General features: G+C 56.0%; 1 protein-coding gene across 4 annotated transcripts in view; it reads right to left on the minus strand.

The window, feature by feature from the left end:
- Positions 1-71: 71 nt before the first annotated feature.
- The window catches only part of SPTBN4 (spectrin beta, non-erythrocytic 4), a 78,330-nt gene continuing 65,009 nt past the window's right edge, over positions 72-13,392 (minus strand). For 3 of the 4 annotated variants that reach the window (XM_060651153.3, XM_060651154.3, XM_060651155.2), the window contains 12 exons: positions 13,046-13,250; positions 12,347-12,727; positions 10,970-11,214; positions 7,682-7,820; positions 7,504-7,588; positions 6,929-7,125; positions 5,817-6,436; positions 4,734-4,803; positions 3,831-4,123; positions 2,495-2,668; positions 2,303-2,345; positions 72-1,112 (listed from right to left, as the gene is read on the minus strand). In XM_060651153.3, the coding sequence (XP_060507136.2) occupies positions 954-1,112; positions 2,303-2,345; positions 2,495-2,668; positions 3,831-4,123; positions 4,734-4,803; positions 5,817-6,436; positions 6,929-7,125; positions 7,504-7,588; positions 7,682-7,820; positions 10,970-11,214; positions 12,347-12,727; positions 13,046-13,250 (2,611 nt within the window). In that variant the 3' untranslated portion in view covers positions 72-953. The remainder of the gene's footprint in view (positions 1,113-2,302; positions 2,346-2,494; positions 2,669-3,830; positions 4,124-4,733; positions 4,804-5,816; positions 6,437-6,928; positions 7,126-7,503; positions 7,589-7,681; positions 7,821-10,969; positions 11,215-12,346; positions 12,728-13,045; positions 13,251-13,392) is intronic. The other variant, XR_009615438.3, reaches the window with a different exon arrangement.

Below are 13,392 nucleotides of genomic sequence, written 5' to 3' on the forward strand. Positions count from 1 at the left end.
CTCCATTCCCCTCCCCCCGCACCCCCTCAGGCGCAGCCCATGAAACGCGAACAAACCAGCATAGACCGTCAAAGCCAAAGTATTTATTATAGGTACATACAGTGTGCGCCTGCCACACCGCCCCACACCCCTGGGCCCCAGCGGCTCCTCCAGGTGGCTATGGGGGCTGCCCACAACCCGGTTCCCCCACTCCCTAGGGAGGTGCTTCTGCCAGAAGCATGCAGGGGGGAGGGCTTCCCCTCGCCCCTCCCCTCACGTAGCGGCATTTACAGCTGGAGGGGGGAGGAGAGAGGAAGACAGTTTTGAGCTTTGACGCCCCTCCCATTAAAAGCCTTCGCGGATGCGGGGCGGGGGAGGAGGAGGTCGACGTTTTGCAAAAATAAACTAAGTCAGGAATTAACCGCATGGCTCTGAGACGGCGGAGTGCAGGGGCTAAGGCCCCTTCACTCCTCCTTCCCAGACAGAGATCAAGGCAGCATTGGAAGTGAGGTAAAGGCGGGGAGGAGACGTCCCCTCCCCACCCCCTAGCACCCTGGATGGTCCAGGGGACCTCACCAGCGGCCCCATGCCCATCCCTAGGGCGGAGAGGGGGGCAGGAATTATCGCCCCTACCACCCCAGCTTCTTGGGGCAGGATCTGGGGATCGGGGCAGGGGGCTTGGCTCAACTGGCCCCTTACCCGCCCCTCCCAACTCAGTTATTGCATAAAAATAATGGAGCCCCAGCACCTGGGGTGGGGTGGCGAGCAGGAAGGGGCCGAGATATGGCTATAGGGGCAGCAATCCCCCCACCACTTCCTGGAGTGCAGAAGTCCCCTCCTTTCCAGTGCCCATCTTGGCGCGTCCGCAGTGTTGGTGGAACTAGGGGCTCCCGCCCCTGCGGAAGAGAAAGTGTCTTTGTGCCCACAGTGCGGAGAGAAGGGGCGGGGATGGGTCAGGCCCAGGGGGTGGGAAGTCACTTCCGGCGCCCGCTGGCCCTGCGCTCCCCTGCCTCCCGCTTGGGGTTGCCCTCATCCGTGGACGACGTGGTAGGTAGTGTCTGCCCCCAGCGGGCGATCTCGGCGTGTTCTCCCACTGAAGCGGCCACAGCCTCCAGCCAGCCGTTCATCTCCTCCTGGGGGAGAGAGACAGGGCACAGAGTCCGGATTTGGAAGAAGGCAGACTGAGTAATAGATGAGCCTGGAATCGGACTGCCCTCTGAACTTCCGTTTTCCAGTCTATTAAATGGGGGTGATAACAATAATGCAAACCGTCGCATAGCACTTCAAGATGTGCCAGGCTCTGTTGTAAGTGCTTCTGTGGATTAATTCACTTAATCCTATGCAATAGGATTATATCTAACACCCACTATAGAGATAAACAACAACACAAACAATGATAACATCAGCGACATTTATAGAGCACTGACCTTTACCAGGCCATGTAAGTACTCTGTATGTATCAACTTAGTTCTCATAAGAACCCTAGAATGGAAAACTGTTTTCATCTCCATGTTAAAAGTAAATTGGCAGGGAGAGAATACAGGCCTACCCCAGAGCCTCTGGTAAGAATGAATGAGATGATGAGCATTATTATTTTCAACATCTCTTTAAACCACCTCCATGCCTGCTCCTCCCCTGACCTCTCCCCTTAGCCTCAGTCCCATGGTTCACTCTCTTCCACCCCCTCCTCCCCTCCCCACAGGCCGGCTGGGGGCCAGCCTCGTGCCCTCACATGTGGGTGCCTGTCCTGGTTGCCTCCTGGGCTCCACACCTCCTCTGTCCCTCTCCCCAGTCTACCCTGCACATTGTTGCCAAAGGATCTTTCTTAGACATCACTGTAACCTCTACCCCCCAATCTTGCTCAGACTCTGCCATGGCTTCCCAATGCCCTTAGGACAAACTCCAACCCCCTCCAAATGGCCCACAACCCCTGGGAACCTTTCTGGGATCCTTCCTCCTTGAACCCTCCACCAGCTCAGTTAATGCTTTGTATTTCTGCACCTCTGGTTCTTCTCTGCCTGCATCATCCCATTTTTTCACTAACTCCCATCTTTTATCTTTCCAGTGGTGCTTCAGGGGCCAAGGCAAGGAGGTTGGACTTTGTCCTGGGGCTTCCAGGCAGCCCTCCAGGTCCCTGCCTCCCCTCCCCCCCTCCTTAGGTTAGGAACTTCCTCTGGGCTCTCACTGTCAATAGGCTTTCCCATCATAGCCTGGTGACTCTGGCTTGTGTTTCTGGCTCACAGTTGCATCACTCTGGGCCAGAAACCAGCCAGCCAGGTTGCTCCTGAGGTCCAGAGAGGGGAGAGAAAGGACCAGATCTCACCTCATCTTTAGCCTGGAGCAAAAACTCGCTGCCATCCTGGGTCCTGTAGGAAGGGGACACAGAACTTGGGGAATCTGGGGCAGGGGCCCGGCCCACCCATCCACCAACTATCCTCCAGGGAAGCAGGGTATTGCTGGGGGGGAAGGGGAGTCGGGCCTTGGATCCCTCCCCCTTGCCCATTGGGGGGCTCACTGGAGCTTGAAGACGTGCTTCTTTTTCTTGTAGTCACTAGCCACCTCGCTGGTGGCCTTGTGCAGGCTGAGCAGTGGCTCCCCGCCGTGTGTGCCCCCAGACGCCGGACCCTTGGCGTCCTTGTAGAAGCCCAGCTCCCCCTTGCTGAGAACGCAGTACAGGCTCACCCAAGACCTGGGGTGACGATATGGGGCTCAAGGCAGAGTCACAGCACTCTGCCTGGGAACTCTTCATTAATACCTTTCATGGCTGAAAACACCTGAGCCTTCCTTCTTCTTGGGCCTTTGCCTTAGCCGGGCCATGTGTCTGGGGTGCTCTTCCTTATGGATGTTCCTGAGCTAAGGGGAGACTCTAAGACTCTCAGTTCCAAGCCTTATGCTGACCCCTGCTGGGCCTGCCCTTCCATTTCCCCTCCCATACTGAATTTCCTGAAGGCAAGACTTAAGCTGTCTTCTCCATAAGCCTTTGCTTGGGCGTGTTCCTTGCCTACTCCTTCACCCACCATGGAATCCCCTGAAAGGAGATCTCTGCGTCTTGTGTCTTGTATGAGAAATGCCTATCTCCTATTCGGCCAAAGCCTCAAAGGAGAAGGAAGTCTCTTGAGTGAAATACACAGAAGGTGCCCCTTTATTCCCACCTTGGCCTCACTACCAGGAAAAAAGACTGCCTCAAGGCAAAACCTCAACCTGTTTTGCTCTTTTCACATCTTGGGTCTAGGCCTCACTCTGCTCGCTGGCCACCTCTCCCCAGATTCTGCCTCACAGTTGGACAAAAAAAGGGTTGGACAAACATGAGCTGAACTCCAAGAGTAAGTCGCTATTTAGACATCTGCATGTGCCCCCTACCTCAGACCTCAGAGCTTGGGCTCTGTCCCTTTTCAGACCTCTCCAGCCACCCCGGCAACAATTTGAAACTTCGAGGATGGATCCACCCCATTCATTGAGAGGTTGGATGACCTCTCCAAGCTTCACCTCACAAACCATTGGAACCCTGTAGGCTAGACCCCAAATCCAATTTGCCATTAGCTCTATAGTTAGCTCCTGAGTTGGTTGCTATGAGTTTGGGTGGCAATTTATTTACATTTGGAATATTTTCTTCCTTTACGGTCCAGCTCCCCACCTAAGCTCCACCCCCTTGGCCACCGAACTAAACCCTAAGTCCCGTTCCTCCAATTCAAAGATTCGAGTCCTTGGAGCCCCGCCCCTCTTCAGGCCCCGCCTACCCCCGCCACCCGTAGGACTCCAGGAAGTTTAGTACCACCCCCAGGCCCATCTATTCATTTATTGGACACTCTGAGCTTGGGACCCGCCTTCCAAAACCCCGCCCACACGCTCACCGGTTGGACGACTTGCGGTTAGCGTCGAGCTCGCGCTTGCGCAGCAGGAAGCCCTCGTGCTGCACTGTGTGAGTGGGCGGTGGCGGAGGCGCGGGGGCGGAGCCGCCCTGGGCCGGGGCGGAGCGCGAGCGCCGGCTTCCCCCGCCCTCACCACCCTCTCTGGGCCGCGGCCGCCGTCGCGGCTTGGGCCGGTCCCGTGCCCGCGGCCGGTCCGGCCGAGGTGTCCGCTCGGGCGGCTCAAGCCCGTTGGGCAGGCGGCCTGGGGGAAGCTCACGAGGCTGAGGCAGCGACGGCTGTGTGGAGGGAGGGGGAAGAGGGGTGCTGTCCATAGGGGGGGTGTTGGAGCCATCTGCCTGGGGGACTCACGAGTCTGGGGGATCCCATCTGTCTTGGAGGCGAGTATGGGAGGGCCTCAGGGCTGGAGACCCAACTTTTAGGGGCCCCATCGGTGTCGGGAGTGAGACTGTCAGGACTCCTGGGTTTGTAATCGCTCTCGATCTTAGGGAGGAAAGCGCTAGCTCTTTGGAGGTGGGTGTGCAGGCACATTGATGTCCCGGCTGTCTGTAGGAGGAATCTGGGACTTCTGTGTGTGTGTGGCTGTCTGTGAGGATATGTGAACCCCCCACCGGGTTAGAGAAAGTCTAGGACAGATGTGGGAAGAGTGTGGAGTCTGTGTGTAGAGGGGAGTAGGAGTCTCCTTAGGTTGGTGGCCTTATCTTTCTTAAGGAGAGATTTTCAGTTTGTGGGAGGCATCTGGGGGCCCTTTCCATCACCCCCTGAGAATCTCTGCAGGGTTCAGATGGGGAGGGAGAGGCGGGAAGCAGGGCTAGGCATTGGTGTTTCTGACTCCTGCTGGGAGGAGAGGGTTCCCCATACCCCCACCCATCCTGAGGCTCAACTTACCCCAACAGGGAGCCCTGGGCCTGCTTCTTTCTCCTGCAGCTGCTCCACAATGTCAGCCAGGGTGGCCTTTCTGGGAGGGGGAAGCCGAAAGACCCAATGGAACTGGGGACACCCTCTCCCAGTGACCAGCTTGGTTTTGGCTGGAGGAGCCTCCACCTCTTAGCCTGAGATGCCAGGCCCCTGTTCACTTCTTCAGCTACCTTTCTCAGATGCTTGCCTCGTACACCATAGGTACTTGGAATATGTCTGCTGGAGGACAGAACCTCTCCTTTGAGTTTTAGCCAGAGAAAAATCCAAACTGGTGCCTTCAAGCCTTTGTACATTATGCTGCCTTTTTTCCCCACCCACCCCCTGAGATCCCAAGCCCCTCGGACTTCTTTGGTCATTTTGGGTCATCACTATCCATTGTTTCCCCCGCTGGACTGGGATCTCCACCCAAACAGGGCTGAGGCTGGTGTGGCCACTGCTCTAGCACATACCACATACAGAATGGGGACTCAGCAAACGTTCATGATATGCAAAATTAAAAAGGAGTCAAGAAGTCATTGTCTCCAAAACATATTTGACCAATGGTCTCTTAGTGGGGATACAGCTGATAAGATCAATCTGCCCATCATGCTCTGGTTAACACTGGACTCTGAAAGGCCTGTGTTCCAGTCCTGCTTCATCCAAACTGATCTACTTGCCCTCTCTGAGCCTCAGTTGCCCCATCCATAAAATGGAGATGACAGTAGCCCCCAGTTTAAATGGTGGAGAAAGCCTGTGATGAAGGGTTAGAAGATGGTTTCACCATTAGCCCAGTAGAGAAACTGAGGTGCAGGGAGGACAAAATCCCTGCCTGGACCACCTAGGCAGGGGCCAGAACTCAGTAGCTAAGTCCTTTCCTCCAACAGAACTGCCACTGTGGGACCATGGGCACCTCTCCTCGTCTCCTTCAGCCTGTTTGCACCTCTGCAAAATGGGTACCAGGGCAGTAAGCAGTTCTGAGCCCCAGCAGCCCCCCCCCCCCCCCACGGGCCCGCGTGGCTCCAGGAGCTCTCCGTGTCCCCGCTCCCTCATTCCCTGGGCACCTGAGGGCCTCACCCCTTGGCCAGCTCTCCTCTGGTAGGCATCTCCTGTTCGCTGGACTCCTGTCTCTCCAACCGCCGCTCGCGCCGCTCGCGCCGCCTCTCCATCTGCTCATAGCGGCCCAGGGTGAGGCTGTGTGCCGCCTCGTGGTCCGCGGATTCCTGCCGCTCTGGCCGTCGCCTCCGCGCAGCCTCCTCGGGTTGATCGGCCGATTCCTGACGCTCCGGTCGCCGCCTCCTGGGCAGCTCCTCGGCGCGATCAGCTGACTCCTGGCGCTCTGGGCGCGGCCGGACCTGCTCCGCCGCCGCGAGGGCCCCGGGGGTCTCCGCCGCATCCTCGGGTGCGGCCGGCGGGGCTGGAGTCTCCACCCTCCCCGGGATCTCCGGCAGCCGGTCGATGCGCGGCTGGAGGCGCTCGGGCTTGAGCTCCTGGCGCACGTACCCCACCCGGGTCCGCACCTCTGCGGACAGTGTGTCCGAGGCCCGACGAGCCAGGGGCTCCAAGCCCCTCTCGTAGCCCCCTGGCCTCAGTAGGGGCGCTGCCTTGGCCGCCAGTTCCGTGGGGTCTCCAAAGAACTTGCGCCCCAGCAGGGGCGTTGGGGGCTGCTTGCTCTGTTCCGCCTTGAGTTTCTCTATCTGGGAAGGGAGGGGCCAGGGTCAGGTAAAGGGGCGTGGGGAGGGGGGCGGTCTGGGAAGACGCCTCTGGGTTGCCTCCCACACCATGCAGTTTAATAGTTTCTATTACTGACAAGGCAAGGTTGTGCAGGCCTGCGTCCATGTTTTCTCCCTGCCAGGAACTTAATTCCTTTCTTCCTTGGCAAACATCTAGGGCATTGAAACAAGGGTCTTTCCTCATTCTTCAAGTCTCACTCAGATAGGCCTCCCCCTACGCCAGGACAAGTGCTCCGGGCTCCCACAGCACCTTGTGTTTCCCCCATCCCAGCCCTGGGCTGTCACTGTCTGGTGACAGGTCTGTCCCCTTCCTCTCCCCCACTGGACTGGGAGCCCAGTGAGGGTCTGCCTCAGCCCTCACTCAACTCAGCACTGAGTACCAAGTTCCAGTCCCGGTATGTCTGTCTCATATAGATGGATGGGGATGGGGGGGTGGGCAGGATCTCGGGTGCTGACCGTGGTCAGGCGCCGCAGAGAGCTGAACCTTTCTTCCCAGGCTGCAGCCGCTTTGCGGAAGGCCTCGTGTCGCCGGATAAGCTGTTCCACCTCATCCACGCTGCTGCCCAGCTCCCGGCTCTGCAGGAGCGGCTCTTGGGCTGTCAGCCAGGCATCGGCCACCACTGCCTCCTGGGCAAATTGGTGCACTTCCAGCACTGAGGGGAGACATTGGGGGTGAGGGTGAAGGGTGCACCTGTGGGCCCTTCACAGGGCACTGGCTGTTTTCTCTGGCCCTCCACCCCGCCCCCTCCACATCTTCCCGCTTCCTGTATCCCAGCCCTGACCACTCTGGGCTCTGCAGGAATGAGAGGGGCTGGGGGTATTTCTGAGGGCACCAGCTTCTCCCCTAGGTGTCCACCACCAGAGATTCAATGGCAAGACAGTCCTCTTGTCCACCGCCGCCCTCCAGGCCATCATGTTTGCTGCTGGGCACCCATGAGTGGTGTACAAAGCATGCTGGGTCACCCTCTGGGCCTTTCCAAACATGCAAATCCCTGTGCCCTTGAACCCCATGCATCTGGGCCCCCACTCACTCTGCTGCAGCCATTCCCAATGGCGGTCCCACTTCTCTGACACCTCCTCCTTCCTGGTTCCCAACTTGTCCAGCTGTGCCTGGATCTGGGAGTGGTGGGTGGGTAGGAGAGGCGTCAAGGGAGGTTCCTGCCCCAACGGGCACAGATGGCAGAGGGGCACCCCCGCGCCCCTTCCCACCTCGTCAGCCATGGCACTCTTGTTGAGCAGCAGAGAGCGCCCCAGCTCCTGGCAGGCTGTCAGCTCAGGCACCCGTGCCTCCAGCTCAGTCTTCAGGCCCTGGTGGTAGTTCATGAGCACCTCCACTGACGACACGTCCCTACAGTGGTCGGGGGCGGGAATCTGAGCCTCAGATAGCCTCTCCAGGCCCCCATGGCAGATGCCAGTCCCGGATGAACCCAGATCCCTGAGCCAGCTGTTTGGTAGCATCTCAGGACACCCACCTTGTCAGGCCAGGTGCTGAGGGGCCAAGCTCTTCACTGACTCAGTGACTCCAACTTTTTCCAAGGTGCTCAAATGGCACATTCTGGTGATTCTAACCTCAGGCGTCAAGATCTAATTGTTCTAACTTTTTTTTTTTTTTTTTTTTTATTTTTTGGGGACAGAGAGAGACAGAGCATGAACGGGGGAGAGGCAGAGAGAGAGGGAGACACAGAATCGGAAACAGGCTCCAGGCTCCGAGCCATCAGCCCGGAGCCTGACGCGGGGCTCGAACTCACGGACCGCGAGATCGTGACCTGGCTGAAGTCGGACGCTTAACCGACTGCGCCACCCAGGCGCCCCGTAATTGTTCTAACTTTTTAAAGCTAAGCTTCTGAAGGCTCCACTGGCCAATGATCTGAACTTTCCAAGTCTGGGCTATCCAAACGGCAGGCAGCCGCTAGACCTGGGTAGCAAGTGAGCCCTTGAAATGTGGCTGGTCTGAATTGAGATGTGTTGAAGTATAAAGTACACATCCTATTCTGAAGACTGTAAAATAGCCCAATGATTTTATTTATTAAAAAAAAATATTTTGGGGGCGCCTGGGCAACTCAATTTCGGTTAAGCGCCTGACTTTGGCTCAGATCATGATCTCACAATTTGTGAGTTCAAGTCCTACATTGGGCTCTGTGCTGACAGCTCAGAGCCTGGAGCCTGCTTCGGATTCTGTATCTCCCTCTCTCTGCCCCTCCCCTGCTCACACTCTCTCTCTCTCTCAAATATAAATAAACATTAAGATATATTCTTAATTTTTTTAAAATAAGCTCTACCCCCCAACATGGGGCTCGGACTCATGATCCTGAGATCAAGAGTCGCATGCTCTACCGACTGAGCCAGCCAGGTGCTCCTCAATAATTTTAATACTGACTACATGTTGAAATGATATATATTTGGGTTAGTAAAATGAATCACTGAAATTAATTTTCACTTGCCTCTTTGTACTTTTTTATTGAGTTAAAAAAAATTTTTTTAAAGTAATCTCCACACCCAACCTGGGGCTCAAACTTAGAACCTTGAGATCAAGGGTTGTGTGCTCTACTGCCTGAAACAGCCAGACACCCCTGTACTTTTCTGATGTGTTTACAAGAAAAGCTTAAATTATATATGTGGCTCACATCTGTGGCTTGCATTATGTATCTACTGGACAGTGCTGTTCTCAGCTATCCTATGCTGAAACAAATCCCAAACTTCTGAAGGTTCCCCCAGTCAGCAAGCATAGCTTTGTAAGACTTAATACAGCCCAACTTATTTCTGAAGATCCTGAATTATGATTCCTGCCTAAGACTTAGTACGTCTGGAATGATCTATTTCCCAAAAGTGCCCTCCTCTGAAGTTCTCCATCTCAGTAAATTCACCCATTCATCCATGGACTCCTCTTTTTCTCTCAGCCCCTGAAGCTAATTCATCAGTCAGACCGGACATCTATAACTTTAAAACACACACTGTGAAATGCTGTGACACCTCTGAGATTTTGTATTAAAAGAACTCAGCAAGGGGTGGAGGGGGAGTTGGGGAGCACACAGATGAAACAAGGTGGGCCAAATGTTGATGGGTGTTCATTCTCTGCGTGGGGGTTCACTGTACTCTTATCACGACTTCTGTGTACATTTGAAATTTTTCCTAATAAACATTTTTTTTAATTCCTAAAATGAATAACTTCTCCCCATCTCTACAACCATCACACTGAACCAAGCCCCCATCATCTCTCACCTGGATTATAGCAGCAGCCTCCTGGCTGGTGCATCTGTTTCTACCCCTGTTCTCTGTACTCCTTTTCCCACAAGGCATCTGGAGTAATCTTTCTCAAATGCACCTCATATCACATCACTCCCCTGCAGTGAAGTCTCCCACGGCTCCCAACTCAGGGAAAAAGGCAAACTCCTCACCATGCCCTATTGCCCCTCCCAGCTCATTTCCTACCACTCTCTACTCTCCCCCACCCCCACTCACTCCATCCAACCGTAATGATTGTCTAGCTCCTCCTCAAAATACAACCTACCTCGGGGTCTTTGCACTTGCTGATCCTTCCACCTGGAAAACTCTTCCCCCCCCCCCAAAAAAAACCTTTACCCAACTCACCATCACTTCCCCAAAACTTTACCCAACTCACCATCACTTCCCCCAAACTTTACGCAACTCACCATCACTTCCTTTAGGCCTCCATTCAAACATCACATCCTCAGAGAGGCCTTGCCAGCTAGCACCTCATCCCCTTACCTTGCTTTGTCTTCCGAGCGCTTATTACTACCTGAAATAATATTAGGTGCTTTTTAATTTATTTGTTGCCTGCCTCTATGCTCAGAATGTAAGCAGCATCAGGGAAGCAGCTTGGTCTTGCTAACCATCCACGCACAGTAGGCATTCAAGAAATATTTGCTGAGTAAATGAACGTAGGCAAGGCCTCACAGTCAGAGTCACCACTCTCCAAATCCCTGTCTTCCTGGACACGCTGCTGAACTACATTTCCCAGCCTCCCCCGCAGACAGGTTGGGGCTCCTGGGCTGACAGATGGGAGTGCAGGTTTAGTCCCTGAAACCTCCCATGCGATCTTTCTCTCCTCTTCAGCGACTGCAACTTCTGGGGCCAAGTGATGGAAAGCCCTTGGGTCCCCATCACCGCAGGATGGGTTTCTGTTGGCCGCTCACTTTGAAGCATCAGGTCAGCAATAAATCAGTGCCCTCCACCCACTAGGTTAAGCCACAAATGCAGTCCCACACCTTGCTTTCCCTATCCTGGCTGCAGCCCACTCCGTGACGTGACACAGGGAGGGCAGCAGTGGGCAACTGGGAAGGCCAGAAGGAAAGAGGATGCCCTGAGCTGCCAAGGCCAGGCCTGACAAGGGGTCATAGCACACATGAAGCATTTCGTCCAGTGCCTGGCAGTTGGGTATTGAGATTTCTTCAGGGAAGGGGACTGCCGATGGGCTGCGGCGGGGAGGGGGGTGGTGCCCAGAGGCAGGTAGGGAGCCCGAGGTGGGATGAGGGGCACCTGGGCTTGTCAGCTGCCCCAATCTGGCCGGCGATGCCGTCCATCCAGGAGAGCAGGTCACGGGCCTGGCTGTGGAATCGCAGCGCGTCGGCCGTGGAGCTGACGTGCAGGCGGGCGTCTTCACAGGCTGCCAGCAGCTCCTTCCAGCCCTGCAGTACCTCCTGCTCCCGGCTGGCGATGGCCTCTGCGTGCTCACCCGCGTACACCGTCCGCAGCTGGGCTGCCCCCTCCTGCAGCTGCCGTACCTGCCGGGCATGCCAGGTCCAGCGCCGGCCCTCCTCGGGAGCCAGGCCCCGCCCCCCGGATCCGGGCCCCGCCCCGCCTCGGCTGGCCAGGTGTAATGAGCCGCCACCCTTGTGATCCCACAACTGGCTCTCCCCCTTATCCGCTGCCTGATTTCTGTTTGGGTTGCCCACTTTCTGATTGCTTTTTAGACCCACACCATGTTTCACTCACGTCTGCTGCCTGTTTGTCATTGACTCACCTGCGTTCTGACTGCTTTTGGACCTATGACCAGGTTTCTTTCAGTCCGCTGCCTGATTTCTTTTGGTCTGAGAGCCCTACTTCCACTGGGTCTGCCTCTACCTCAGTACAGACCGATCTGATTTCCTTCAGGAAACCTCTTTCCACCCTGATGTTGAGTAGACATACTGTCCATTTTTTTCTTCACTCAGTTTTTTGTTTTTTTTCAGACTCACTACCTACCGCCCAAGTTCCTTCAGAATGCTTATTCAGTTACTATTAGGTCTCCTACTCAATTTCTATCGGCTCTGCCATGTGAGTTCTACCAGACCGGCCACTCACTCCCTATTGGTTCAGCCGCCTGACTTCTTTTGGAGTGACCACCATATTTCTATCAGATCCACTGCCTAATCACTATCAGTCTCTCTGCTTGATTTCTAACAGTCTGACAGTCTAACAGCTCCACTGTCATTTCCATGAAACCCACTCCCATCAAAGTTCTTGCAGGAAAATCATAGGATGCCATCTGAGACCTATCAAATTTCTATCTGCCCCAGAGCCAAATTTCTCTTAACCCTCTGAAATTTCCTTTAGGCTCTCCATGTGGATTTGGAAAAGATTCCCTTCACAGTTTCTAGGAGAACCCCTGCCATTGGAGAAACGGTCTGATTTCTAGCAGACATTCTGTACCACCTTTCCCCCCACACTGCCTGAGTTCTATGCACCAAGCAATCAGGCGGTTTTCTGCCTGCCCCATCATCTGGCTTCTCCCTGTTCTGTGGTCTGTTTTCATCTGTTCTACTGTCTAACATCGATCTGTTCTACAGCCTGACTTTCGCCTGCTCTGCGGCCCAACATGCCTTGGCCACGCTGTCCAGGCCCTCCCACCTCCCCTCTTGGCCACCGGCGCCCCACCTGGGACACGAGGAGCTGCAGGTCATGCTCAAAGGCCCGCAGGGTCCGCTGCATGGAGCTGGCGCTGGGTCTCGGCTCAGGGGGGGCGGTCAGACGGGGCAGTCGCCTCCGCTTCTCCTCGATCTGACCCTGAAGCTCTCGGGCATCGCTGAAGAACTTATGCAGCTCCCGAGAGGCGGCCAGCAGCTGAGCCCTTGTGCCCATAAGCTCCAGCAGCTCGGCCCAGGCCTCGTTCAGCCCGTCCTTCCACTCAGCCATGGTGGCCGCCGCCGTGTGGCCGCACTCAATCAGCTCGTCCACCATCTGGTTCACGGCCGCCAGCCGCTCCCGCCCTGCCGTGCCCGTCTCACTGGCGAACTCGGAGAATTTCTCCTGCAGCACCTGCCACCAGGAACACAGCATGGGCCAAGGCCCTGTACACACGAGCCCCCCTCCAGCCCACAGAGCACTTGCTCTGTAGCAATAACAGCAGCAAGAAAAATAATCCGATGACAGTAACCGACACCATCTTGGGCACCGTGTGTGCTGGGTATTGTCCTAAGCGCCTTCCATTCTGGTAAATTCTTGGGGCCCACAAAGGAGCCAAGAGGTGGGTGCTATGATCATCCTCGGATTCGGGCTGGGGAAGCTGAGGCCCAGAGAACCTCAGGAGCATACGCGGTAGCCGCGGGTATCAATGTCATGACTGGTGGTGCTCACCGTGACGTGCTCAAAGTCCTGGCCAAGCTCAGGGGAGCCGGCCACCACCTCCTTCTCGGCGATCCAGTGCTCGAGCTCGTCCACCTGGCGGCTGAGCTGGTACAGCCAGTACTGCTGCTCTAGGCTCACCCTGCGCTCTTCGCCCAGCTCCTTGAGCGCCACGTACAGGCGGTCCACCTGAGACTGCCGACGGCTGATCTGCTCGCTGACGGGGGACACGGAGGGGCGGGGATGGAGCCCCCCGAGACTTCAGGACAGAGCTGTGACCCCCTGCCGCCCCCCCCCCCCTCTCCGGGCAGGGCTGTGTTTCCTCTGAACCTTCGGCCACAGTAGCACCTGCTCGGACT

The sequence above is a fragment of the Panthera onca genome, chromosome E2 (genome assembly GCF_046562875.1).
Source record: "Panthera onca isolate mPanOnc1 chromosome E2, mPanOnc1 haplotype 2, whole genome shotgun sequence".
In the NCBI taxonomy this organism is placed as follows: Eukaryota; Metazoa; Chordata; class Mammalia; order Carnivora; family Felidae; genus Panthera; species Panthera onca.